General features: G+C 34.8%; 1 protein-coding gene across 8 annotated transcripts in view; it reads left to right on the plus strand.

The window, feature by feature from the left end:
• MIPOL1 (mirror-image polydactyly 1) overlaps positions 1 to 26,305 on the plus strand; it is a 346,606-nt gene that overhangs the window by 96,920 nt on the left and 223,381 nt on the right. For all 8 annotated transcript variants that reach the window (XM_073895119.1, XM_073895117.1, XM_073895116.1 and 5 more), the window contains 2 exons: positions 8,207 to 8,240; positions 8,500 to 8,670. In XM_073895119.1, coding sequence (XP_073751220.1) covers positions 8,207 to 8,240; positions 8,500 to 8,670 — 205 coding nt within the window. The remainder of the gene's footprint in view (positions 1 to 8,206; positions 8,241 to 8,499; positions 8,671 to 26,305) is intronic.

The following is a 26,305-nucleotide window of genomic DNA, read 5'->3' on the forward strand; positions in this document are numbered from 1 at the left end:
TTTCTGTGTTCAGATTTCACTCCACTGTCTTTCCTTGGACTTCCTTTTTCCCCCCAATAAACTTCTTATTTTAGAATACTTTTAGATTTACAGAAAGTTTGCAAGGATAGTACAGGGAATTTCCATATAACCACCTTCCAGTTTTCGTTTTTCTTAATAGCTTACGTTAATTATGTCACGTATGGCATGGGGGAGAAAGCAACATTGGTATATAATTATTAACTAAACTCCACACTTTCTTTAGATTTCACTAATTTTTCTCATGTCCTTTTTATGTTCCAAGATCCCATCCAGGATCCCATATTAATTTAGTTGCTATGTCTCCTTTGCCTACTCTAGTCATACTTTCTCAGACTTCTCTTGTTTTTGATGACTTTGACAGTTTTCAGGAGTATTCGTCAGGCATTTGATAGAATGTTATTCGATTTTTTTTTTTTTAATTTTTCTCATGGTTAGACTGAGGTATTGGTTTTGGGGGGACGAGTCCAGGACTGAAGTGCCATTCTCATCATATTATTCAACATTATGCTATCAACATGACTTAACACCAGTAATGTTAATCTTGGTCACCTAGCCAGGGTAGTGCTTACCATGTTTCTCCACTGTAAAGTTACTTACCAACATTCCCCTTTCATATTCTTTGAAGCAGGTTACTTAAGTGCAGCCCATACTCAGAAGTGGGGATAAGGGGTGTGGGCTGAGAGGTTGATTGAGCTCTACTTGCCTTCCAGAAAATATCTACATAAATTATTTCTAATTCTTCAGTACAGGAGATTTGTCTCCTCTCCCTCATTTATTTATTTGTTTGTTTGTTTATGTTAGTATAGACTCACTGAAACTCATTTAATACTTTGGGTTATAATCTAATACTGTGTTATTTATTGTGTTGCTTGAAGTGTTCCAGCTTGGCCATTGGAAGCTCTTTCAGTTGGCCTCCATATCCCTTTGACATGTCCCCATCCTTTTGATTTTTAAACAGTTTACTTACTTTTCTGCACCACAGGATGCCCCTGGGTCATGTCTTGTAGGGATGTGTAGGGATGTATAGGGATCTGCCTCACTTGTAGAATCAGTCATTTCTCAAAGGGCCATGATTCCTTTTATTGGAAAACGGTACTAGAAACCAAGATCTGCATTCTGAGTGTGCTCGTTGTTACTTGGTGTGGCTACTTTTAGGCCCAATCAACAGAAAGAGCTAGGAAGTATATGTATGTATACTAACTGACATACATACACATATATGAAATTATTTATGTATGTATCTATCTGTATCTTTATTAAGCTAAATCTGAATTCATACTTATTTCTCTGATTCTAATCCAACGCCACATAGTTCATTCTGGCTTTCTCCTTTTTCTTATGTGTAATTTCTTCTCCAACAGTAGGAAACCTGGTTTCCATCCCCTACCATCCATCATTTCCTTATTTCTTCTACCCCAGTATACCTTATAACTCTTTCCAGAATCATTAATGGATACCCCCATGAGAAACAACTTTACCTACTAGAGTACACTGTTCATGTATAGTTCCTTTAGTCTTTAATGTTACGGTTTCCAAAGTACCACTTTCCAAAGTTACTTAGAATGGCTCTTTTTTCCCTCTATCTCCTTAAGTGAAGTTATGTAATATAGTTAGGCTCTTTTTCATAGTCTTCATACTATCCTAGGATCCTCTCACCTCCTGGTGATTCTTTTCTTTTTTCTAATTTTTGGCGATTTTGAATAAAGTTGCTATAATCATTTGCATACAGGTTTTGTGTGGACATATGCTTTCAAATCAGTTGGCTAAACCTAGTAACATAATTCCTGGGGCCATATGTTTAATCTGTGTTAACTTTAGAGGAAACTGCTGAAGTCACTTCCTGAGTTGGCTGTACTACACCATTTTGTATTCCCATCAGCAGTGAATGTTTTTTGTTCTCTTAATGATGTGTTTAGCAGAACATAACTTTTAAATATTGATGAAATGGAATTTATTGATTTTTTTTTTCTTTCATGGATTGTACTTTGATATTGAATCTAAAACTCATTGCCATATATAAGGTCACACAGGTTTTTTGAAATCCTTTCTTTTCTTCTGAAGTTATAAATTTCACGTTTGACATTTAGATCTGTGATTTATTTTGAGTTAATTTTTGTGTAAGGTAGGCGGTACTTGTGGGGTTGTTTAGTTTTTTGTTTTTGGTATATGGGCATTTATTTATTCCAGTACCGCTTGTTGAAAAGGCCATCATTTATTAAATTTAATTGGCACCTTTGTCAAAACTCAGTTGACTATATTAGTGTGGATTAATTTCTGGACTTTATTTTCTGTTCCATTGATCTGTGCATCTATCCCTTTGCCAATACCACATAGTATTGATTATTGAATCTTTATAGTGTCTGAAATCCAATAATGTTAGCCTTCTAATTTTGCTCTTTTATTACAGAATTGTTTTGGCTATTCTGGTACCTTTGCTTTTCCATATGCCTTTTAAAATCAGTTTGTTTATATCTACAAAAACATTTGCTGGGGCCAAATGTTTATTTATTTATTTATTTTTAAAGATTTTGTTTATTTGACACAGAGAGAGAGTACAAGCAGGGGGAGTGGCGGGCAGAGGGAGGGGGAACCTGTTGTGGGGCTTGATCCAAGGACCCTGGGATCATGACCTGAGCCAAAGGCAGATGCTTAACAGACTGAGCCACCCAGGCGCCCCTGGCCAAATATTTTTAAACATAACTTTTCAAAGTAGATGGCTTTTTTATTTCAGTAATACTTGCATTATAACTTTACAACTCTTCTTTGGGGATTTGCAAGTAATATTACATTTAGTTTATCAGCTGCTGCACAGTGCTATATTTACATGTAATTCATGACTGTAAATTTTGTTATCTAGGTTGATTACCAATTTTATTCATGAAATTTCCTTCTAAATAGATTTTATTTCTTTTCAGAAATCAAAATCACACCCGAAAGATAACAAATCAGCTTTTTATACAATGTCACTACTCCCCGAGGTAGATGATGTTTGTACTTTATAGGTGAGAAAACAAAGTGGTTGACTGCTTGCCCAAAGAGTCAAAGTCAGTTACACATTGTAGGACTTATCTATCTCAGACTTACATAGGCAACTCAAACTTACCATATCCCAAATGGAATTTTTTAGTTCATTTTAAAACCTTATTCTCCCTTGATCCCTTGTCCCAGTCAGTGGCACAACCATCTGCCCACATATCCAAATCAAAACTTCTTCCTCAGAGCCTCTACTAATTTGGTCTCTTAGTTTTGTTCATTCTCTCTTTAATTGATGGCTCTAAATTGAACCTCTCTTTCCCTCTATTTTTTTTTTTACCTTCCATTGTCTACTTTAATTTGTACATACACTTGTTCCAGTTTTTATTACAGTATATTAAAATTAGAGTTCCTTGAGGCAGACCCTTTTTCATTTGTTCTTTGTAGCATTTGTATTAATGGAGAAATGGGAAAGGGAGAAAAGAAAAACACTCAATCCCAAGCCTTTTTTTTTAGTTATTTAGTCCATTCAATAAATATTTATTGAATATGTTCTGTCTGTCAGGTTACTCAGAACACAGCATTATGGCCCCAGTTTAGTTGAGAAGATAGACATTAAATAACTATATAAATACTTAAAATAATATTAATTGATATGAATTGTTGGTTCTTAGGAACAGTTTGTAGTCCGCTCCTACAGTTTTATAGTCCAGTGGTGCAGATTGGGGAGATCAGGAAAAATCATACATAAGAGGGAAAAACAACAACTTTAAAATAATAATATGGCAGCATAGTTTTAAATGTTACTGTGGATGCTCCTTTCTACTCAGTTGACATCTATAGGTTCTGAACTTTCAACAGGGCATTTTAGATGAATTCCTTATTAAGGTAGAACCAATTTATAATTGAGCTTTGCTTGACTGAAAGGCATATTTGGAGGCACTGAGTTACAGGTTGAAATAATACACATTATTTCACATCTCTTTTTCATTCCTTATTTCTTGCTTCCTGTAATCTTCAAATTCCTTCTGTCATTTTCTTTTCATCTTTGCCAGTTCTGATCTCCTGTCTTTTGGTGATGTCTGTTTTGTCTTACCTTCTGCCTTCCCCTACCCCTTGGAAATCTTCAATTCTTTTTCTTTTTCACTTTTATCCAAAACTAGAAAAAAAGTAAAAAGGATTCAAGTTAAAATGACTAAAATTTACTTACTAATATAGACACATTTGTGTATGTATATTCCAACTTTTGAGATCATGATATTCAGTCTCTTCAGTTTTTCTCTTTAACATATTAAGGTGGCACTGTGTAAAAATGAAAGAGAATAAAAATTAACAATTCAAAGTTTTTTGATTAGATGATCACTAGTTCCTTTTATCATTTGAGGTCAAAGTTTAGCTGCTTCCCATTGAACAAGGTGAATGACTATAGGTTGAGAAAGGAAAGACATGATATTGACTGATCTAGGGATAAATCAAGAAATGTGACATTTCATGCATGGGTCTTTGCACTTAGAGTGCAGGGGTGTCAGTCAGAATATGCATGGTATAGGAAATCAATTGAAACTTGAGCCCATAGACATTTACTTCAGCAAAATTCTTACTAATTATCATGACTATGTCTGGGTAGACTGTTATAGGCATAATTTAGTTTCCAAAAGGTTGAGATTCTTTTGTATAATTGTAAATCTCCTATTAGTGATATATAACTTATAGTTTGTCAGCTGTATGTCATATAACATCAACTATTACTTTAAGTCTTTATTAAACCAGTAAAGCCTTATGTGTTATACATGCTGCTAGTAAACCTTAAACCTCTAACAAGTCATTTTATGTAGAAAATAGAAAGCCTGGTAAACTGTTTCAAATTGTCTCCTTTTTTCTGAAAGTAGGTTGCTTGTCTAATTTTTATGTTTTCTTAAGTAATACAGTAAGTGATGTACCTTATAAGACTGGATTTTATTTTCTGTAATCCACTTTTTTGGGTGATTAGTCTTTGGCTGTTGAATGATCCAACTCCGAAAAATATCTCACAGTTAGCACTTAGAGTGTTTCAGCGTCAGAGATCTGGTCTCATTTTTCAGTGCTCTACATCAGGGATGTGCAAAGTGAAGACCTATGGTGCACATCCATCCTTCCAGTTGTTTTTGTGAATAAAGTTTTATTGTAGCACAGCCACACCTGTTCATTTACGTATTATCTTTGGATGCTTTTGTACTACAAAGGCAGCATTTAGTAGCTGCAACAGAGAACATAGAGCAAAATCTAAAATACAGTATGACTCTTTACAGAAAGCTTGCTGATCTCTGCTGTAAATCATCTAGTTGAGACTAAATTATGATGTAGTTAAGCTTTGATATCTATGACAAGTACTTCCTGAAACTTTTAAAGAAATACAAATAGAGAAATATAAATATTAGCCTTTTCTCTTTCCAGACTCTTATTTATATTGAAAGTTACTTGTTTGCATGTAATTTTTCAAATCTCAGATTAACCATTTGCTCATTTTCATTTAAGTTTTAGTTTTCTCTTAATGACCATTTATCACTGTACTTACAAAGGATAACCATAGAGCAAAATTGAGATCAATTATAAAGGATAGGGGCGCCTGGGTGGCTCAGTCTGTTAAGCGTCTGCCTTCGGCTCAGGTCATGATCCCAGGGTTGTGGGATCGAGTCCCGCATCCAGCTCTCTGCTCAGCAGGGAGTCTGCTTCTCCCTCTCCCCCTGCTTGTGCTCTCTCTCTGTCAAATAAATAAATAAAATCTTTTAAAAAATCATAAAGGATAATAATAAAGTAAAATTAAGATCTAAATAAATGCGAAGTGGTTGACTTAAACCTCATGCCCTACATGTCAGACCTGGCACACCTACCAAAACATGTTTCAGATTCACTCATCAGCAAAATGATAAATCACTATACATTTTGTACTTCTGAGGGCAATCATATACGTTATTTATATCTGTAATGCTAAATTCATGTGGAAAGGATTTAGTATAACCTTTGATAAGAAAATTTTATTTTAATTTTTTAAAAAATTTTAGTTGTTAGAGAATTTTAGTATTAGACTAAATACAACTATCTTAACCATATCCTCTTGAAAGATATTAATTTAAAACATTCAGACTCTTCATTTCTCTCTCCTTAAAGTAATAATTCTTCTTCACCTTGCAATGCCTGAAAAAAGCTTATAGGTATTACATAGAAATTGCATACACTCTTTGTTGTGTTGATCATTTTGAATGTACAAATTAGGTATCCTCCCTACACTGTTATTTTCTTCCCAATCATATATGTAGTTCTTTGGAACAAAAGAAGGAGATTTATAACCTTGAGATCTAAACTTTGTTGTTTTTTTTTTGCAAGAGTTTCCAATAATCTACTAATCTGAATGTTTAGTTTTTATGTATCTTTTCATTTTAAATTACTGAGTTTAATTAATTACTAAATTTATAAGAGTTTAAGTTGAGTCTTCTTTGGAAACTGCTGAAATTAGCTTTTTGTCTGATTTCATCTAAAAAGAACAACATTAAGGTAAATATTTCTCACTAATATGGCTTCCTTAAAAATGACATTTAGCCAACCAGTAACTGATGTTTAAATGCTAGTGATGTTTTTCAAATACTCTTACGTGAGCATCAATAAGTGTAAGAATTTTGTTATCTTATACTTTTCACTATGTTTAATTGATTAAAAAGAAATGATCATCTTCAGAGTTTTTGTAGAACAAGTTTTTATGAAGCAGGATATTTGAAAACTGTTGATTTATTTTGGGAGAAATGTGAAATGTGAATCCAAGTAGACATTACTAGTTTGAGATATATTAAGTATATATAATTCAAGATTGCTATGCCACCCTGTAAATTTATACCATTTAAGTATGTAGAAATAGCTTTTGATAGGGGCACCTGGGTGGTTCAAGTTGTTTAGCATCTGCCTTAGCTCAGGTCATGATCCCAGGGTCCTGGGACCAAGCGTTCACCCCCCCCACCCCCCGCCACATGGGGCTCCCTGCTCAGCGGGGAGCCTGCTTCTGCCTCTCCCTTTGCCATTCACCCTGCTTGTGCTCTCTCTCACACTCTCTCTCAAATAAATTCTTAAAAAAAAAAAAAAGAATTTTTTATATATGTTTATTTTTTTCCGGTTAAAAATTCAATGTTCTAAATTTCTCTTCATGAATGTAGCAGTTTCATTGAACTGTGGAGTTTGGAACAATTTTGTAATAAATTTATTAAGTTTCTCTATATCTTTTTCAAGTATCCTTTTCTTTTTGTGGTAAATATTATTGGAGGAGCCCAGAAATGGGGGGGGGGGAAATGGAGAATATGAGAAAACAGGAACTTATATATCTAAACATTTTAGTACAATTTCAAAATAATGGAGCCATTTCTAAAATCTACATCATTTTACTAATACCCATTACAGATTTTCATTTAATTTACTCAATTTAATGGTTGCCTAAATTACATTATAGACATTTTCTAAGATATGTCATTTAGCACTTCTTTACCTTTCCTGCATTTGTTCAATTCACCAACATCAAAAAACATTTCAGTAAGCACAGTGACTCTTTCAAGATAAAATACATTTATGAGAGGAACCAATTTACTTCCTTAGTCTTTAAATTGAATAATTCTATGTATGTAATGAAAGAGAAAATAACATTAGTCATTAAATACGTGGTCCAGTTTTGGTCAGCCTTTCTATATGGTGTATTTGTTTTAACAAATAGATAGCAGCAGGAGAGTTTCAGTTCAAATTTAGTGGTCATTATTTGTCTTTGCTTTTGAGGGAATATAGTTAAACTTTGCAATAAAATACTTGCCTTGTTTTATTTGTGATGAAGTCCAAAAAACCAGAGGAAATACAGTTTTTGGTAAGAATTGAAAGTCCAGGAATAAATATAATGATGAGAAGTAGTGCTTCTATCACTAGGGAACTTTCCTCATCTAAGCACATATGAACAATTGATCCTTGTAGTCATATATAGCAGTAAACATTAATAACTTAACAGTCTGAAGTCAGTGCAGAAGATATGGAGCATTATTGAAAGATGGAGTCGAGCAGGTGGCACTTTAATATGTTCAGTGTCATGGTTGACTCTAAAGACTAGTCGAATGAAATTACTTGAGGTTCTAAAGATTTAAAAAGCGAACTCATTTTGCTGCACTAAGGAAATGCTACTGATCAGGCTTTCTGTGTCCCTTTTTTCTAGGCTAGAAAATATTAACCCTGAAGAAAATGACATGGTAAGCCATTCTCTGAGGAGATTTCTTGATGTCAGTCTTATATCTTAGAGGCTTAAGTTCAATTGAGTGGGTTTCAAGAACTAAGATGTGGGAAAAAGAAGAATTGACACACTAATAATGTACATCTTTGCTGCAATATGAAAATTCAATAACTTCACTCAGTCAATTTACAATTCACATGTGCCTATTAATTAAAACCCTATATTAAATAAAATATATTAAAACTTCATGTCTGACTAACATATAATGGTGTTGGTAGACATTACAGGAATTACTGAACAGAATAAACAATGCAGACACAGGAATAGCTATTCAGAAGAATGGAGCTGTAATTGTGGATAGAATCTACAAGACCAAGGAATGTAAAAAGAGAATAACTGCAGAAGAAATGAATGCAGTGATAGAAGAGCGGGATGCTGCTTTGTCTCAGGTAACTGCATGTATCTGTAAAAGCATTTTCCCTCATTTCTTTACTGTTAAAAAATGACTTTTCCCCACATAGTCTTAATTCAAATTAGTTTTTAGCATATGATTAATACCACGATGATTAGATATATTAAAATAGTTAGACCATTGTTAGACCATTCTTCAAATACATGCATCCTCATTTCTTAATAAAACTGTTACGTTGTTATAAAAATTTAGTTATATTCAAAAAAAAAGAATTTAGTTATATTCTTTAAAGTAATCACTTTTATATGAGACTTCTTACTTGAGTCGCAGTTTTGTGAGGGCTGAGATTATGTCTTTATTACTGTTTTATTCCCAGTGCCTAATTCAGTGCCTTTTAGTAAACATTGATAAATGAATCAAATTATTAGTGTATTCTTTTCTGAACATTACTTACACCTTCCTGCTCTAACTGAAACCTGATTACCTCCCTGAGGATACTGCTTCCACTGCAGTCCTCTCAAGTAGTGATTGGATTCCCTCCCACAGCAGTTATACCAGTGGGCTTAGAGGCTTGTTCTGCATTAGTGTTTTTACATCATTGGTCCTTTTTCCTCTCCAAACACCTCTAGCTTTGAAGCTCACGCATCAGATTGTACCACCCAGCAGGCACTCCCGTTACAGTCCTGTGCACACTCCAGTGTTGCTTCCCTCATTTCTTGAAGATCTTAGGATGCATTTCATTGTCTCTTTCTTCAGCCCACACTTGTAGTTTTGAATTATGAAAAACAATTCTTGGTGATTTAAATATCTATACAGATGATTCTTTCATTGTTCTGACCTCTCATCTTCTTGAATTTCTCTCCTCTCATCATCATGTGTTCTGCTCTACTTCTGCCATCCGCCCTATGGTCATACCCTATTTCTGACCAGCACTTACTATCTTTCCAACTCACTTAACTCCAGAGCTTTGAGTAGCAAATTTTAGCTCCACCGGCACCTATTTCTATTGATTGTACCACTTATTTTCCTATTCCCTCAATTCTCTCCTGTTCCCACTTCCCTCTTTACCTCACTTAGGTTCCAGGGCTCACCTAATTATTACCGATTTGCATATAATATAACCTCAGTTCTCTTGGCCCTTTGTCCTACTCACCAAGCAAAACCTAAGCCTTATATATTTAACTTTCTGCCTGATCTGCACCTTCATAGTTTTATATGGCAGAAGAATATCACACAGATTTGCCATTTAACCTTTAAATTCATGACCATTGTCTTCAGGTAGGCCCTTGGTGTTGCCTGGCATTTTTCTGGCTTTTTGTTAGTCCATTAAACTGTCTCCTGTAAAGGACTATTTTATCTCCCTTCTTGCTCCTTAGATATCCAACCTCTCGTCTCCAATATAAAAAGCAACTTCTGCTTTTCCCCACCATTTCACTCACCAGCCTACCTGCATTTGTACTCATATACTCTGCCTTTTGTATTTTATTTCTTACCTAGTTCATGCCCTTGTTTAAGGACAGCGTATTTCTATACTAGTTCTTGTCTTTTCTTGCTTAAGGTTATCACTAATCAATTGCCCCTTTTCTCTTCTACTTCATAAAATGTTTCCTATTTGTTCATTTTTATCACACTCTAAAATGCTTTACTATCTCCCATGGAGGCTGGAGAGAAGTTTGGTAAGTCTTGGTCTCCTTGTGGCTCAGCCTGGTGCTTTTCGTAAGGCTTCCCACACAGAGCTGATATTCAGTAGGACCCTACTCCTGGCAAAGCTTGTACTCTGGTGTTTATGTCCTCAACATTGTAAGAAAACTCCATTATGGAGTGGAAAACTCCATTATGCTTTTCAGAGGTTTTAGGGCTTAGCTTTTTAATTTCAAGCCCTGTACACGTTTGGGATTTATCAAATGATTTGAGATAGAAACAAGTCTCAAATCTCCAATTTTGTCACTTCAGCCTTGCACAGCTACCAAAAGCTTCAATGATTTCTCTGTCCTCCAACACAAGCCCTTTGTGCACTCAAAGCCTGGCTTCCCAGCCCCTTGCCCAGGCCTGGAATCTTTAAAACTCAGGGGGAAAAAAATGCCTACAGATCTGCAAACCACCCTCTTCAGAATCTTAGCCACTCAACTCATTGTTGCAGCCACAGCCTGCTGACATCTTTAAACTGGATTTTTAAATTTAACCTGGCTTTTCTTGTTTTTGGCTGGAGCACTGTTTTGCCACAAATGATTTCATCCTATCTGGATGTGGAGAACTGACATTTATCTTCAGGTTAGATTTGGAAAAAGTCCTAAAATGAGCAACCGTTTTTACCATTTTGTGTCCTACCAACAGTATGCAATCTTGAGTCATTCAATATATTATTGAAGAGATAGACAAAACAGATTTTAGTGCTTGGAAGCAATTACAGTGTGAACTCAAACATTTGATTTTTTTTATCATTTATTTTCTTACGTTAACTAAAAATAAGTACATAGAGCGTAATTAAATATTGACTGCTACCCATTCCTTCTTTCTCTCTATCCTTTGCCTGCTGCCTCTCATGATGCATAAAGATAAAAAAATCAACATTTGGCAATATTTATTAACATGTCTTTATTTATAAATATATATTACCCATCATTGCAGTATATTTATTATTTATCTATTGCATGTCTTATGTTTTATGAAGAGTTGTTTATTTTAATTATTTTAATATGCATAGTTTTCAAACTCTCTGGCCTAAATAGTATTCATTTTAATTTTTATGTCATAATCATTCTAAAAACGAACTTTTGAATTACTGTCTTATACTTCTGAATGGAAACTTTTTCCTTAATTTTTTAAAATAAACTTTTTATTTTGGCACAGTTTTAGATTTGCAGAAAGGTAGTGCAGTATGGAATCCCCCTATACCTTTGACCCAGTTTTGGTTTGCCCTGCCTTTGCCATTGCTCCTGACTGTAGTAATTTTGTCAAAATTAAGAAACCCATAGCAGGAGGGGAAGAATGAAGGGGAGTTAAGTCGGAGGGGGAGACGAATCATGAGAGACGATGGACTCTGAAAAACAAACTGAGGGTTCTAGAGGGGAGGGGGTTTGGGGAATGGGTTAGCTTGGTGATGGGTATTAAAGAGGGCACATTTCTGCGTGGATCACTGGATGTTATGCACAAACAATGAATCATGGAACACTACATCAAAAACTAATGATGTAATGTATGGTGATTAACATAATAAAAAATTAAAAAAAAAACCCTCATTGGTAGATTACTGTTAACTCCAAACATTATTCAGATTTTTACCAATTTTCCATTAAAGTCCTCTTCAAGATTCAAACCAAGATTTGACCTTAATTTAGAGCTGCTATTTGGCATAAAATGTTTTCTAATTAAACTATATCTTCTGTGTACTGCTAGGGTTACCTTAGTCCCATTCTATGTAGCTATTAGAAATCTTTGGATTCAGTGACAATTTCTTGATTTTTATACATTTGCCAATTTACTTTGTTTTTCAAATCAAGATCATTTATTTACTTGAACTGGCCTTGTTAAAATCTTATCTTTTTCTGATAAATCCTAATACTCTTATTTATTCAAATTCTTCTCCCATAACTTTTCTGTCAAGCTGAGAACTGAGCGTCTTAAAATCTTTTATAGGATGAATTAAAATTGTTATAATTAGCATTTGTTGGATTAAAGAATTGTCTTACCAACCAGTCTTTCATTCTTTCTTACCATTTTTGACACATTAATGCTCATATTGTTTATTTAAATTACAGAAATACTTGGTAATATGGGATAAAGATAGAAACTTCCATTTCTTCACTAACTTTTCTGGGATCTTAAGTTTCATAGCACTCTAGAAGCTATCTAGTTAAACTACCCAGTAAATTGAGGAATCTTATCTATGACTAATTTTCAATTTAGTTAAATATTCATTTCTTCTTCATGTCTTGCTTTTGGTACTCACTTTGGCCTCAGAACATTTGACTGATAAATTATATTGCATCAAATATATTTGAATATCTACATGAGCAAAATGTCCTAATTCATTACAGCTAGTCTTCAAGGCACAATTGGAGCCAGGCTAAACACCAATAAGCAATAGAAGAATAGAACTGGCCAGGATTGGCAACTCATTAGCTTTGAGACCTGACCTTATTACAAGCTAGAGTAATTCAAATAATCATTTGTATTAGTTAGGGTTCTCCAGGAAAACAGAACCAATAAGATATATATATATATAAACAGATTTACTATAAAGAATTGGCTCATGCAATTATGGAGGCTGAGGAGCTCAAGATCTTCAGTCAGTAAGCTAGATACCCAGGAGAACCAGTGGTGTAATACCAGTCCGAGTCTGAAGTCCTGAGAAACCAGAACTGATGATGTAAGTTCTAGTCCAAGTCCAAGTCTGAAAGCAAGAAAAGACCAATATCCCAGTTTAAAGACAATCAGAGAGAAGGAATTCTTTCTTACTCAACCTTTTATTCTGTTCAGGCTTCCAAATGGATTGAATGTGGAGGCCCACTCAAATTTGGGAGGGCGGTCTGTTTTGTTCAGTCCACTGATTTCAGATGTTAATCTTACCCAGAAACATCCTCACAGACACACCCAGAAGTAATGCTAATCAAATATCTGGACCCTAGTCAAGTATTCATGTAAAATTAACAGTTAACACCATTCCTAGGGGTCCTAGCTAAATTAGGCTAGTTTAGGCTAGTTTTGATTTCCAAGGACAGGCATAGATATGGCGGGGCATAGCAGCAGGAAGCTGGGCCTCATTGATACTTGTAGTTGGTAGGATAATATTGCAGAGATTTTCCATTGATTGGACCCCAGCTGGTACCTGGTACATAGGTGAGGGGCCCAATCCTGAGAACTGAATAAATTAGGCATGGGTCATGGGTATGGAGGTTGAGATATGGACTTTGGCCAAATGGGCCAGGGGCATTGATAAAATATATTCAAAAACACCAAAGCAGAGGACTTGTCATAAAGGCTTAGAGTATAGCAAATAAAGGAAGAAAGTGGTAAATTCTCTATGTACATGGGTGTTTGGAATCAACTCCAGGCATAATGGATAATATGCTTATGGATCTTGAACTCACTTCATTCTCACCTACTGATAAGAATTAGACTTTGTATTGCCAGGCTTGATCAAAGTTAGTTTATGAACTATGTGAAAAGGAGCTTGCAAGGTAAAAACTTTTAGGGTCAGAGCATCGGCAGGCAAAAGCAGATACTAGCACTATTTTCTCTTTCCCAGGTTAAATATCTCAACATCCTTTGTCCTTTCCCTGGGCTTCCTTTTCTTTGTTTTCTTCTAGATGTTAGTTTCCCATTGTTGATCTATCAAGGTTTAATTAGTAATCATAAATTTCTATAACCTGAACACCATGTAGAGAATCTTAACTCACCACTATTTTTGGAAATGAGTCATTACAAATATGTAAAATCAATAACAACCCTTTTAATTTGCTCACTTTCGTTTGTTTTTTTGTTGAAAATATTTCTAAAACATTTATGTGCCTCCTTTAATATAGTACACTTAGCACACTTTTTTTTTTTTTACTTATAATGAAAAGTATAGATCCTGAAGTTCTTCAGGTCCAAAATTGACAGATGCAAAAAGCATGGAAAGACCAAGGGGTAATCATCAGAGTAATTAAAGAAACTCAGCTTAATGTTTCACTAGGCAGGTTCCTTGTTCTCTCTAGCCTGTAAGCTATTCCAAGCACTAAGCTACAGCTCCAGCAGAATGAAAAATAAACCAAATAAGATGAAGACATGAATCCAGTCCAGTAATATAATGAAGAAAATTCTAGGAAGACAGCCGACCAATGTACAGAAAGTATAATTGGTCTGTTGTTTTATGACTCTTTCTGCCTTCAATTAAGCACGTTTCCCCTCACTGGAACATGCTTTCTCTCCACTTGTTGCTCACATGTCTATTTGAAGTAGACCACTACTTTAAAGCTAATTTAAGTATCTCTTTCATAAAGGTCTTTCACATGAAGCAATAGGATAAATATCTTCTTTGTGCCCATATTTCACTTTGTATCCTATTAACAGTACTTGTCACACTGCATTACACTGTCTTCCCTACTAGCATGAAGATAGAAACTATTTTTCTTTATATGTTTCTGTCACAGTTTTATCCTTAGGACAGTGTAGGCACTTAATATATGTTTGTTGAATTAATGAACTGATGAGCTGACACTATTTTAAATCAATTTCAGGGTACACAGAACTAAAAGAATTTAGTGAAATATTATTCATTCATTTACATTTTATTGCATATATATTATGTGCCAAAGTTGGGAACTCAACAATTCCAAATAGAAGGTTCTTTCTTATATGAGACTTGTATCTTAGTATGGAAATATATAGGTAGTAAGCAAACTAATGAATAAAATATTTTCAGGTAGTAACGTGATAAAAATAAAAAGATAGTGGAGAGTGGCTGCAATTGGTAGTGGGGTTGTTACTTTAAATAGGGTGAGGAAGGCAGGCCTCTTTGTCAACATGAACAGAGACTTGAAAGAGGAGAGGATCTAGCCATGCAAAGAACCATGGAAAGAGTGTCCCATCAGAAAACAATAGATCAGTAGTGCCCTGAGAGAGAGAACAAACTTAGTGTGCGTAAGACACTGATATGAACATACCAGATTTAAATGTGTTGAAGTACAGTGAGCAAAGAAAGATAGTAACAAGTGATAAGGTAGAAGAGAGAGGCAGCAGACAAATCTGTACGGTCTTGTAGGCTGTGGCAAGGAGTACAGTTGTCTCTAAATGCAGAAGATAATGAAAGAGAAAGGCTATTGCAGTAGTCCACACAAAAAATGAGACTGATGATGGCTCAGATGAACAAGTATAGATTTAGAGAAGTGGACAGTGGGAAATGTTTCAATAGTACGTGAATAGAACTTGATTTTGGGCAGAAGGAAGCAGGAAGATTAGGGCTAGAAGACCGTAGATATTTGCTCCATGTATTGTGATGGGCAAGTTTTTGAGAGGTGATCAACATATTTTGGGAGGGAAATTACATTGTCTCGGAGGAGATCTATTTGAGATGACTCCTAAAAAATCACATGAAAATATTGAGCAGGCATTTGACTATTGCAGCCATCAGCATGTACATAATTAAAGCTTGGGCTAGCTGAAATAGAAGAAAGATTATTGAGAAAGAACAGGGCCGAAGACCACACTCTGTGATGTGCCAACATTTAGCAGTTGGCCAGAGTAGAAGAGGCCCCCATAGGAGACTGGAAAAGATGGTGAATGAGGTAGGACACTGAAGGAATATGGTGCCAGAGAAGGCAAGAAAGTGCTTGCTAAGGATGAGAGTGATCAGTTCCCTTGAATGGTGTTGAGAGGTTGAGCAAAGTGAAGATGGAACGGTTACATGTAGATCTGATCACATAGAAGATGTTGAGGACTTTGACAAGTGTTTTGTTCAGGACAGAGGCCACATTGGAGTAGTTGGAGGAAAGACTGGAAAGTGAGGAAGTGAAGACAGTGAATGCACACAACTTCTTAGCCCCGTAATGGAGCTAGAGAAATTGGCAGTAGATGGAGAGGGGGCTTACGGTTCATGGGAGGCTTTTTCTTTTTTAATGGGAGATTCTAGGGCATGTAGTTGGTATGTTGATGGAAATAAACCACAAAAAAAGAAAAGGTGATTTTAAGGGAGAGAAAAAAAATCATTGTAGTGGGAAAGTCCTGGAATAGATAAGTACATTGAGAGGCGATAGGATGTAGAATATAAGTGGAAGAGTTGTCTTTTGCTAGGAAAGGGAAACTGCTTTCATTGTAACAGAGGACTACAAAAAACTCAGATGGATGCACATGCTGGCAAGTTGATAAGTTTAGGGGATGGGGTGTCTTAAGTTAATTTAGATTCTCAGTATGATGAGTCAATGGATGGTGCTGAAGATTTTATAAAGAGGAGGTAGTTTGAAGTAGTTATCTTGGTTTGTTTGTGAATGAATATAACTAGAGAAATGTAGGATGCCAGGCAGAGCAGAATGCCTGTTTGAGAATTAGGGTAATGAATTTAAAGTGAAACCTGTCAGGAAAATTGTGTGATTTCTTATAGGAATATTCAGATCTTGAGTGCAGTGTGGTGTTGTTGATATTTTAATAAGGGTTGGGGTTTTAATGGGTGAGGGACCAGGAAGTCAACAGCGATGCCTATGGACCGTCCCTTACATAAAGAGGAAGAGGAGTGATGAGGGATATAAAAGTTACTGAGGAAACTATAGTGTCACAGAAGGCAGGATCCTGGACTGCAAAATTCTGCTAAGTCCATGTATTGGAGTTCTTTGTTCATCTTGGAGTGCTGTAATCAGTTGTAGTCAAGTGAAAAAGAAATAAAAGATTGAAATAAAGTTTTTAAAGGTATTGCAATTAGTGGAGTCAATATATTTCAGATATTTTTCTGTGTAATTTTTATATGGGTTTAAGGGGGTGGGGGGACTAAACATTGGATATTTTTAACACACAGCAAAACAGATCCAGAATCAGTAAAAGAGAGGGAATACATTTGAGGAAAAGGAATAAATAATTTAGAAAGAATTCTCTCTCTTTATTGTATCACGTAGTCCTGAAGTCCACATTAGAACATTCCTGGCCTGGTTATGAATTTCTCCCTTGATATTCTGTGTGAACAGAAGTCACTGTGAAAAGCAGACTGAGATTAGGGAGTGTAGCATAAACTAACAAATCCACTTGAAGAGGAAAACCAAAATCTTGGCCAATGATGTAGGCATCAAAGTTAACTTTCCACATTAACAGACGAAGGGATAGTCTCGTTTCTTAACCTGTCCGTTGTTAGTGTTGCCTTCACTTTGTATCCCTTATGATTGGCATGGTGCCTAGCATATAATAGATGAAAAATAATGATTTGTCAAGTTATTAGGAGTTTGACAAAAAGCTCATCCTTGAAAAAATAAATCATAACATTTAGGGTTTTAGTTTTCAGGAAAACTAGGAAACATGTTTAACATTCTTCATTATAGTGACTGTAAAATTTTATTAATTTTTTCCCCTGTCAGTTTGTTAATTTTCTTCCCTGTCTTATCATATAATTATTTGCCTGTGCATGTTTTTTCTTTCTAGTCGATCTTGCTAAGGTATCTTATTTATATTTGATCTATTCCAATAACTTTTCTTAGTTCTTACTATAAAATTTTTACAAACTTTTTCAAACTATAGATAACTTTGAAAAGTACAGACAGACAAGAAGGTAAAATGATTATGAACCAAGCTTAATAGCTATTGAAAATAGAATGGTGGTTGTCAGAAGTGGGAGATGGACGGAGGGAAATGGCTGGAGGGGGTCAAAAGTACAAACTTCCAATTATAAAATAATGAAGGGGCACCTGGGTGGCTCAGTTAATCGTCTAACTCTTGATTTTGGCTCAGATTGTGATCTCAGGGTCCTGGGATAGAGCTCAGTGGGGAGTCTGTTTAGGGATTTTTTTTCTCCCTTTCCCTTGCTCCTCCCCCTGCTCATGCTCTCTCTCTTAAAGTAAATAATAATAAAAAAAAAATAATGAAGTCATGGGGATGAAATGTAGAGCATGGTGAGTATAGTTGCTAAGAGAATAAATACTTTTTTGAGTTTTTAAAAATCATAGCTTTACTGAGATATAATTCACATCCCATACAGTTTACACATTTAAAATGTACAATTCAGGGGCGCCTGGGTGGCTCAGTTGTTAAGTGTCTGCCTTCGGCTCAGGTCATGATCCCAGGGTCCTGGGATTGAGTCCCGCATCGGGCTCCCTGCTCCGCGGGGAGCCTGCTACTGCCTCACGCACTCCCCCTGCTTGTGTTCCTGCTCTCGCTATCTCTCTCTGTCAAATAATAAAATCTTTAAAAAAATAAAAATAAAAAAATAAAATGTACAATTCAGCAGTTTTTGATATATTCACAAAGTCGTGCAACTCTGTCACAGTAGATTTGAGAATATTTCATCATCACCCCAAAAAGGATCTCCCCACTCTCTCATACCCACATACCTATTAATAGTCACTTTACATTCTTTCAGCTCCCTCTCTCCCAACCCCAGGCAGCCACTAAACCACAAATGTACCTTCTGTTTCTGTGGATTTCCCTATTCTAAATATTTCATATAAATGGAATCATACAGTATGTGGTCTTTTGGGACTGGCTTCTTTTGTTTAGCATAATATTTTCAAGACATATCCATGTGGTAACATATTATCAATACTTCATTTCCTTTATTGCCAAAAAATATTCCATTGTATCAACATACCACATTTTACCCATTCATCAGCTGATGGATATTTGAGTTGTTTCTACTTTTTGACTATTGTAAATAATACTGCTATATTAGCATTCCTATACAAGGCTTTTTGTTTTTTCTTTTTCTTTCTTTTTTGGACACCTGTTTTCAGTTCTCTTCAGTATATACCTAGAAGTGGAATTGCTGGGTCATATGCACATTTTTCATAGTTGTCATACCATTTTACGTTCCCACCAGCAATGTATAAGGGTTCCAATTTCCTCATCTCAAGGTATGAAGTGATATCTCATTGTGGTTTTGATTTGGATTTCCCTGATGGCTAATGAGCATCTTTTCATGTGTTTATTGGCCACTTGTATATCTTTTTTGGAGAAATGTCTATTCAGATACTTTGCCCATTTTTAAATTGGATTATTTGTCTTTTCATGGAGTTGTAAGTTGCATTATTTTTATACTCAGAAAACACTTTGGGGGCGCGTGGCTAGTTCAGTCAGTACAGCATGTGACTCTTGATCTTGGGGTTGTAAGTCCACGCCCTATGTTGGGTGTAGAGATTACTTAAAAATAAAATCTCTAGGGAGATAGGCTGATTTATCTGTTTGGTAAATTTGGTAATAACTAAGCTTGCTGGTTCACCCACCTTCTGTCTTCTTCAAGGGAGTCTGCATGCAGAGAACACACTCTGCTCTGCTCTGCTCTGCTCTGCTCTTGTTTTAGCCGGGCAGGCACCTGGGATTCAGAGGCGAACGCAGGGCTATGGCTGGGCGCTGGGTCTGTTTCCAGCCCTGGTTGCTGATGTGGTGGCTAAAGAGCTGTCACAGAGTTTGCTTGGGTCTCCCGCCCTTCCGGTGGAGGAGACACATTTTGCCTTCCCACTCCACCTCCCTCTGCGCCTAAGAGAATAAATTTTGAAAGTGGTCATCGCAAGAAAAAAACAATTTAAAAAACCAAATACCATGAAGTATAATATAATACTCTTTTATATATATATAAAAGAACATTTACAACTTTCCAAAAGATTCCTTCATACCTCTTTTCTGTCAGAATTTCTTGGCAAGAGTAATCACTGTTGTTTCTCCTAACACCATAGGTCATCTTGCATGTTTTTAAACTTATGAAAGGAATCTTGCCATGTACTCTTTTGTGTCTGACTTCCTTCACCCAGTGATATTTATGCCTCTATGTTGATCTGTACTGTACTAATTATCAGTAGTTTCTCTTTTTCATTACAGTGTTATGTTCCATTGTAATTATACTCTGATTTATTTACATATGCAACAGTTGATAGAAATATGGGATGTTTCTAATTTTGACCTATTATGGATGAGGTACTATGGATGTTCTTATATTTTTTTTGGTGGACATTACCATTTATTCCTTTTGGTACATATATAGGCATATGCATAGGAGAATATCTATATGTTTAGCTTTAGTAATTCCAAACATTTTTCCAAAGTTATACCAGTTTATACCAGCAGTGTAAGAGAGCTGCTTTGAGTTGTGATAGTCAACACTTGGTTATCTTTATTCATTTTAATTTCTATCATTTTGTTGGATATGTAGTCTTACTCTGTTGAGGCTTTAATTTATATTTCTCTAATGACTATGGTGTTGAACACCTTTTCATATATTTAGTGGCCATTTTTATTTCCTTCCTTGTGAAGTGTCTGTTCAATACTGTTCAATACTAGGCTTTTGCCTAGTATTAAATTCTGTTGTCTGTTTTTTCTCATTGATTTATATAAACTGGATACAGATACTTGTGTCATCTGTGGCTTGCAATTTTATCCTCTTATTGGTGTCTTGATAACAGAAATTCTTAATTTTAATGAAGTCAAATTTATCATTTTTTTCTTCTTATACTTAATGCATTTTGTGTTCTGTTTAAGAAACCCTTGTTATTCCCACAGTAATGAACATGCTCTGTGATGCTTTCTTCTCAGAGTTTGATTATTTTAGCTTTCACATTTAGGTTTTGATCTGTTTCAACTTAATTTTCATGTGACCAAGGTACATCATTTTCTTCATATGGATACCCAGTTGACTGGACCCAACATTATGTATTCAGAAGATCATATTACTACCCTCCTGTCCTCAGTGAATTATAGGAAATACATGTGGGTTTCTTTCTGAACTCTGTTCTGTTCTGTTGGTGCAGTTTTTTATCCCTGCACTAATACTATAGTATGTCTTAATTCCTGTAGCATTATAGTAAGTCTTGATTTCTGATGGTGTAAGGATCCAGTCTTGTTGTACTTCAGTTTTTCCTTATTCTGTGTTCTTTATTTAGTCTGTGATTTTTCCATTAAAAAATCTGCCACTATTTTGATGGGAAATACATGGACTCTAAAGATCAATTAAAGGAAGATTCTCATCTTAGCAATATTGAGTCTTCCAGACCATTCGTCTTTTCATGAAAACTATTAGTTTTTCTTTATATACTGCTTTGGCTGCATCACACAAGTTTTTGATAAGTTGTATCTCATTATTTACCTCAAAATATTTTTTTAGTTTCTAATTGTGATTTCTTCCTTTACCCATCAATCATTTAGAAATGTGTTGCTTAATACTTAAACATTAGGAAATTTGGTTTATGTTTCTGTCATTGAGTTGGAACTAGTTATGTGGTGGTGGGAAAACAAACCAAATGATCTCAATCTTTAGAAACTTCATAATTGCCTTAGGACCAAAAATAGGCTGTTTATTAGATATGTACTATTTAAAATAATGTGTATTTTGCAGTTGCTGAATGTAGTATTTTATCTATAGGTTATTTAAGCAAAGTAGATCAATCATGGATTTCAATTCTATATTTATAGATTTATCGTTGCTTGTTGTATCAGTTTCTGAGTGACATGTTTAAACTATGAAATGATGGGGTACCTAGCTGGCAGTAGAGCATGTAACTTTTAATCTTGGGGTCATGAGTTCGAGCCCCATGTTGGGTGTGCAGCCTACTTAAAAAAAAGAAAAAGAAGACGTTAAAAATAAATAAAATAAATAAAATCAGGTGATGATGATGAATTTCTCTCTTTAATTCTGTCAACTTTTGTCCTACTTATTGTGAAGCCATATTAAGTACTTAAATCTTTAGGATTACTGTATCTTCCTATTCCTATTATTATGAAATGTCCATTGTTATCTTTTTTTTATTATTGAGTTTTTTTATTTTAATTCCAGTACAGTTAACATACAGTATAGTATTAGTTTCAGGTACCACCACCTATTTCACCCATCCCTTTACCCCTTTCCCCTCTGGGAACCATCAGTTTGTTCTCTGTAGTTAAGAGTCTGTTTCTTGATCTGTCCCTCTCTCTCTCTTTTTTTCCCTTTGTTCATTTTTTTTGTTTCTTGAATTCCACCTAGGAGTGAAATCATACGGTATTTGTCTTTCTCTGAATGACTTATTTCACTTAGCATTATACACTCCTAAATCCATCCATGTTGTTATCTTTGTTATATTTCTTGCCTTAAAGTCTACTTAAGTATCTTAGTGTTATAGCCTTTTTCATTTGTACTTTCAACCTTTTTTCTCCAGCATTTTATTATGAAATATTTCTAACATACTGCAAAGTCATAAAAACTTTACAACAAACATGTATTTACCCACTGCCTGGAATCCATCATTAATATTTTCCTTAACTTGATTTATTACATTATGTCTGCATTTATCCATCCTTCCTTCTATCAAATTATCTCACTTACTCGATGCATTTCAGGTAGAAGCAGGCATAAGTACAAAGGTCCCTAAATTCTTCAACATAGAATATCATTAGCTAGAGGGGCACCTGGGTGGCTTAGTCTGTTATGCAATCAGCTCTTGGTTTCAGCTCAGGTCATGATCTGAGGGTTGTAGGATTAAGCCCCGTGTCAGGCTCTGTGCTCAGCATGGAGTCTGCCTGACATTCTCCCTCCCTTTGCCCCCCCAACTTATACATGTGCCCTCTCTCTCTCTAAGATAAATAAATCTTTTAAAAAATTCATTAACTAGAGTTCAATATTTTTACAGTTTTTTCCTTCTGATTTAAAACTTATACCAAAATATACAGTCATTAAGTGTACATTCTCTAAACTTTGACAAACGCATACTGCTATGTAACTACCACCACAATCAAGATATAGAACATTACTATCACCCCCAGAAAGTTCCTTCATGCTCTTTCTATTTAGTTCATGTTCCCACCCCCTACTAGTAATCACTGATCTGATATTTTTACATCAATAATTAGTTTTACTTTTTCTAGAAAGTCATGTGTTTGGGATACTGTATATCTAAGGTGGTCACAATTATTTGTGTGTTCTGTTCTTCTAGGTAAGAAATGTACCTTTTTGTAAGCTTGTATCTCACCCTTGTGTACCTTGCTCTTAAGGACTGTTTGGTTTGGTTTTTTAAAGATTTTCTTCATTCTTTTTTAAGTAGTCAGGAGTTTTGTTATTCCTCTTTGTATTAATTCCTACAGATCTTTGGTTAGAATGATGATTATTCATTTCAGCATATTACTCCTAAAGTTCTTGTATCGTTTTGCCATCTTAAGATCTCAAAAACTGAAATTATTTCCCAAAAAGTTAATTTTCACCAGCATTATGACTAACACTATTTAAAATATAGTAAACTATATTAAGTACATAATACCATTTTTTTCAATAGGTTGTTATTTAGTGTAATAGGAAACCCATTCTGATTTCCCAGAAGAAGCAGTGTTTCTCTAGTAGCAAGATTGCAAGAAATAATGAATTTAATCCATAAACTCATTATGGAAGATTTGGCAATTAGTAGATGTCCCTAAGTGGGAAACCTATATTATAAACATTTGGCCTGGAAGCATCTTAATTCCAAAGATGTGACTTTTTAGGGGCACTTGGGTGGCGCAGTTGGTTAAACATCCAACTCTTGGTTTCGCCTCAGGCTGTGATCTCAGGGTTGTGAGATCAAGCCCTGCATCAGGCTCAATGTGGAGTCTGCTTGAGATTCTCTCTCCCTCTCCCTCTGCCCCTCCTGCTCATGCTCTCTCTCTCTAAATAAATAAATTTTAAAAAATAATAAAGATGTGACTTTTTAAAGGGAACTGAAATTTTATAGTAGCATCCTTAGAAAACTACCTGATGGTTTCATGAACTATCATTTGGGCACAAAAATTAAAATTGCTATGGTTTTGTTTCTTTAGTACATCTCCAATTTCATTAACAATTTTTTCGATTAACATTGTAATGGATTTATATTTATGCTAAATTTTATCTTCAAAAACAAAAGCACATGCAACTAAATAGCTTATCTGCCGTCTCACACAGATTACAGGAGGAATGTAAAGATCTGAATATATCATCACAGCAAAGTACTTGTCTTTTTAGTCTGAAGTGATAGGACACTTTATTTATTCATTCATTCATTTGTTCATTTATTTGCTTATTTTTGGACATTTTAAAATAAAACTTGCATTGTCAATGTACTATATCAAAGCAGGCCTTCATTTTTCTTTTGAAAATGACTCTGTGACTGTGCTTGCACATTTGCATACAGGTTTGTTTGATTAATTGCTACTTGACTCATCTGTCATAATACTAAGCTCTGAGATCACAAAAGATCAGATTCCCAAACTGCTTCCCAGAATTAATTTAAATATTTAATGTCAATACCTTGAAAAATTCAGGGGAAAATGCTTTTAATTGTTACTAGTAGCCTTTTAGTTTTAGTATTATATTGTATTTAGTATTATAATCCCTTGAAAAAAATTGTATAGTTATATATTAATTCATCATTAGTATATTTATCCTATTGTAAAAAATTGTAGTGAATTTATAAGTAGGTTAAAATATATCATAAAATATATATTTAAATTGTAATTTATCTGGAACCTTTTTCAATAAGTATATTTATAAATATGTGTATTATAGATTTTTATGAGTGTGTTGTTTTGGTTTAGTGATCATTGAAAATTGAGAATTTTTCCACTGTTAATGTTTACTTATTTGTTGACAACTTTGATTTTATATAAAAATCTACACACAAAATACACAAATATTAAATCTGCAATTTGATGAGTTTTGACAAATACATACAACATTTCCATAATCCAAGACGGTCTCCTCATTTATTTCCCTCCCCTGCCAATCATCCCTGCTTCAGCTTCACCAAAACAACTTTTCTGGTATTTTATTTATTTATTTATTTTTCTGACATTTTAAATCACAGATTTATTCTGCTTATTCTAGAACTTCATACAGGTGCAGTTGTACAATGATAGCATTATATTTGTGATATTCATCCATGTTGTTCTCTGTATCAGTAGTTTGTTCCTTTTGTTGATAAGTAATATCCATTGTATAATATTGCATATTTTACTTTTTATTCATTCTCCTGCCGATGGACATTTGAATTTGTCCCTTTCTTTATCTAATAAGATTAAGTCTACTATGTTAAATTGTAAGAATCTTCAAATTTCATTTGTTTCATTTCATTTATTTCATTTATTTCTTTCTGACAGAAGAGGGGAAAGACAAAACAAAACAAATAAACCTCGAATATGTTTTAGCATTTTCTTTCTTTTCCTCTTTTCTCTCCCTCCCTCTTCGTTTCTCTCTTTTTCTCTTCTAATACACATCTGTTGTTGAATTCAGTTCTCATTTATCTGAATATATCTTTATTTCACCCTCATCTTTTAAGGATATATTCACTAGATAGAGATGAATATAATATTATAAGATAAATATAAGAGATGCCCTAAGGGATCTCTGTACTCCATATATACTCTTCCTTACCCTCATTGTATAGTAGCAACCCAGTTTCCTCTTGGTGGTCAGTATCACTTACTCTAGCAAGTACAGTAACCACTTTCCTTATATACTGAATCAGAGGCGTGACAGCCCTAAGCAACCAGGTAGCAGTTTCATCTTCCAGTTTAATGAATTCTTGTTATGTCTCTAAGTGGAAATTTTTCTTCCTTTGGAGCTAAGACCTCTGGATTATCAGAACCTCTGTTTGCAGAGATAGGAAGCAAAATTTTTGCTAGTGGATCATTAAGAATAATAGTGAATGAGGCCACGCCCATTTCTACCCTTGATTCCCTGACCCATGAATATTGGCTATGAAGGAAAAAGCCATTATTTATAATACTCTGATTTAGAGCATGCACATCGTCATGGAGAACTTCACCCTGGTTCCACAAGATATTGCCATCTAACATTACAACCAAGTCTTTAAAGATCCATTCCTGTTTTATCAAGCTAGCTGTGTCAGGATGTTGGGGAACATGGTAAAATCGGTGAATTCCATGAGCATGGGCCAATATTGCCATACTTCATTTGCTGATTTGCTGTGAAATGATTTCCTTGCTCAGAACAATGCTGTGTGGAATACTGTGGTGGTACATACGGTATTCTGTAAGTCCATGGGTGGTTGTTTTTGCATAACCATTGCATT

This window comes from Callorhinus ursinus, unplaced genomic scaffold (genome assembly GCF_003265705.2).
Source record: "Callorhinus ursinus isolate GAN/ISIS: 27379988/994484 unplaced genomic scaffold, GSC_fseal_2.0 scaffold8, whole genome shotgun sequence".
NCBI lineage: Eukaryota > Metazoa > Chordata > Mammalia > Carnivora > Otariidae > Callorhinus > Callorhinus ursinus.